The sequence below is a fragment of the Pteropus vampyrus genome, unplaced genomic scaffold, assembly GCF_000151845.1.
Source record: "Pteropus vampyrus isolate Shadow unplaced genomic scaffold, Pvam_2.0 Scaffold3, whole genome shotgun sequence".
Taxonomy (NCBI): Eukaryota; Metazoa; Chordata; class Mammalia; order Chiroptera; family Pteropodidae; genus Pteropus; species Pteropus vampyrus.
Genome location: NW_011888784.1, coordinates 5,964,080 through 5,967,296, shown reverse-complemented (window position 1 = coordinate 5,967,296; position 3,217 = coordinate 5,964,080). Strand labels below are relative to the sequence as shown.

The window sequence follows — 3,217 nt, the reverse complement described above, 5'->3', positions numbered from 1 at the left end:
TGTTACTTAGGAACTCAAAAAGAGACCGAATCACTGGGGGCAAGAGGTAAAGGAAGAGGCTGCTGAGAGATGTGGGACGCTGTGGATGAAAGAGAACGGCCACCAGGTGAGTCTGCTCCAGCTCACGAATTCTCTGCTTCTCATAGCGAAGACCCCAGGATGGCAAGGGCAAGAAAGAAGACGGGGAGGAGTCAGACACAGACGAGAAATGCACCATCTGTCTGTCTATGCTAGAAGATGGAGAAGATGTGAGGTAGGGGGCCGACCTCTTGGATTCCCTCTCCCTTTGCTCTCAGATATTGGTGACCAATCATGCGTTTTGTGTCTGGGGTGGGGTTTGCTTGTACATGTGTGAGTGTGTGTGCGCCCCTGCGTGTGTGTGCATGCGTGCGATAGTGTGTTTCGTAGTTGTTCTAGAAAGGCGGGATGTAGAACATTCTAGATGTGTGGTGCCTGTGGGTGTGGACTCGTGGATACTAAGTGTAAGAGAACACCTGATATTTGGCCTGGATGGGTCTAAGACAAAGTCATGGCATTGTTTCGGGCTGAACTGAAAGGGCTTCGTAGAGGAGGAAGGCTTGGGGGCTCTCCTTCTTGCCACGACTTCCCACCCCAGCTACAGCCTCACTCCGTGACAGGGCTCCCAAGACCCTCTTTGGTCACTCCGCTAGTGATCCCAGGTGTGAGTCTCCTGGTCCCTTGAGTAGCGCTATCCCTCAGCTCCTGGCCCAGCCCCGGGCCCCTTTTCCTCGACCATCGCTCTGACACCCCGCTCTCTTCCAGGCGCCTACCATGTATGCATCTCTTTCACCAACTCTGCGTAGACCAGTGGCTCGCCATGAGCAAGAAATGCCCCATCTGCCGGGTGGACATTGAGACACAACTGGGAGCCGACAGCTGAGGGAGGAATTAGCCAGTGGACACCCCATTTTCCTTCACCAGGTCCCCCCACGGCCATAGCCCTTGCAGCCAAACTTTGCCTTCTGAGCCATTTGATGTAGAGGAAAAGCCTGCAAGCACATTTTGTGGAAAGAGGAGTTGGTGGTATCAGTGTCTAAGGGAAAGGAGGGGTCGGGGGAGGATCCACACATCCAGAATGGTGACTGTCCCCATCCGCCTCCCCTCGCTGCGTGGAAGGGAGGGAGCTGGCCGTGCCCGGAGCAGGGGTGGGAAGGTGGGGCCCACGCTGCCTGCCGAGAATCTAGATGTGATCCTGAAGGTCCTAGCTGGTAGACTGGCCCCTCAATCCTGTCCTTTGAAGGATTGTACATATACCTCTCGACCACGTAGAAACCATGTAGGGGTCTCTAGCTATTTCTGTGGATGGCAGCCGGAGCATGTTAGCTTAAGAAAAATGTTGTGTGTGGTGCTCTAGTCATCTTGTGGTGGACATGTCGCTATTACCTAATTCGCACCAAATATTTCTCATTGAGTTTCTTGTTTTGGTGCCTGACTGAACCAACCAACGACAGCCCAAATCTTCCCGTCTTTATGAGAGAAAAAGAAAAAGGAATCAAAGGTGAAAAAAAAAAAAAAAGCCAAATCCTGTTTATGATGAAAAAGGATGATTTTTTTTTTCACCCAGGCTGGGAGGCGGGGGGGGGGGGGTTCTTGTTTTGTTTTTGATTTTGTTTCTTCCTTTGCTTTTGTTTTTCTCATGTTTACAGTGCACGGAGCATGGAAGGGGGCATCCGGGAAAGGGGAGGACTGAAAAAGGAGCAGGCAAGGGTCTCTGATGGGCCTCTGAGGGGCTTGGCCAGGGTTGGGCAGGTAGAGTTTGAGTAGGTAAGAGGGGAATTCTGTCTTGAAGGAGGGCTCCCCAGTTCCAGAGCCCATCTACTTAGCTCCGGCCACCCCCTCAGCTCCACACTGAACCGGGGAGGGGCCAGCCTCCAACTGGAGTTGGCCCCTGGTTCCTCAGAGTGAGGATGCCCCTGCTCGCACCAACTGCTTCCTTTCGGTTGTGCTCACGCCCTGTCACAAAAGGGCAATGTGGCCACTGCCTCCCTATGCAAAAACCGAACCAGAAGATGAAGATAAGATAGAATAGGTGACGGACACTTGGTCTTGGCCAAAGTGCTCTCAGCTAGCACACAAGGGCTGAGGTCAAACACCGTGGACCTTGAGGAAGACCATGAGCTTCTTTTGGGATGTCTCACATCCTGATGGAGTCCATGTTGGCTGGGTTTGGGAGGTGCTGTGTCCCTAGCCTCTGACTCTTTGATAACCTTGGGCAAGTCCCTTTCTTTTTCTGTGCCTCAGTTTTATTCTCCTTAGAGTGGAGAGAAACAACAGTGCTTTCCCATTTCCACTTCCTCTACCTCACCTAGATGTTGTGAGGATGAATACAATCTGCCCAACACACGCAAGCTCTCTCTTGGAAACCTCCTCGGGGTTTAGGGAATGGTGGTGGTGGGAGAGACAGACCTGGAAATTCCAGGTGACATCACACGATGTGTCTTTCTGCACCACCCCACAATTTTTCTGAACCTCAAAGGGAGTAGAGAGATGGGAGGACGGAGGAATGGAGATGGGACAATCCTCCAAATTGCACCAAATCCACCAATCCCAACCCAAATTACTTTATCTGTAGGTGAAAAACACCAGCTCAGCTGGAATTCTGCTCTCTTCCTATGCCCTTCCCCTTCTCCTCTCCCTCATTTGCACTGCCCTCAATGCCTCTCTCTGCCCCAGTGTCAATGCCCTTATATCACTAAGAGAAGGCTATGGGGCACAAGATACTTAGCACATATATAAAGAAAGTCTGAGTCTGCATTGCTGCTACAAAGGATAAAACCAGGACCAACGGGTAAAAATGACTGGGAGGCAGATTTTGGCTTGAGGTAGAACCTTCTAGCACAACTGGAGCTGTCAGGTGGAGAGATGGCTGCTTGTCCACCTACCGCAGAAAATGGGAAAAATGGGAGAGGTGGCATCTCATGGGAGGGTTACTCAAGGATCTTACTCAGACTAAGGCGATCTTCTCTGAGTTCCTGCCAGTGCAGGTGCCGGGAGACACAACAGCACAGAGGGCAGTATCCCTGCCTGGAGGAGGTGACAGTCTAGCTGAGGAGTTAAGTAAGACGCAAACCGTAATGCAAGAACGGTGACTAGTCTGATTCAGGTTGATGGCACCGAGCATGGCAGCCTCCCATTTAGAGATTTCAGTATGTAAACGGTGTCTTTAGGACTGACTAATGGCTGGAGACCCCACCAG

At 51.7% G+C, this 3,217-nt stretch overlaps 1 protein-coding gene across 1 annotated transcript in view; it reads left to right on the top strand.

The window, feature by feature from the left end:
* The window catches only part of RNF165 (ring finger protein 165), a 14,729-nt gene extending 13,167 nt beyond the window's left edge, over positions 1–1,562 (top strand). The window contains exons 6-7 of the mRNA XM_011361128.2: positions 147–253; positions 784–1,562. Coding sequence (XP_011359430.1) covers positions 147–253; positions 784–901 — 225 coding nt within the window. The 3' untranslated portion in view covers positions 902–1,562. The remainder of the gene's footprint in view (positions 1–146; positions 254–783) is intronic.
* Positions 1,563–3,217: the final 1,655 nt, after the last annotated feature.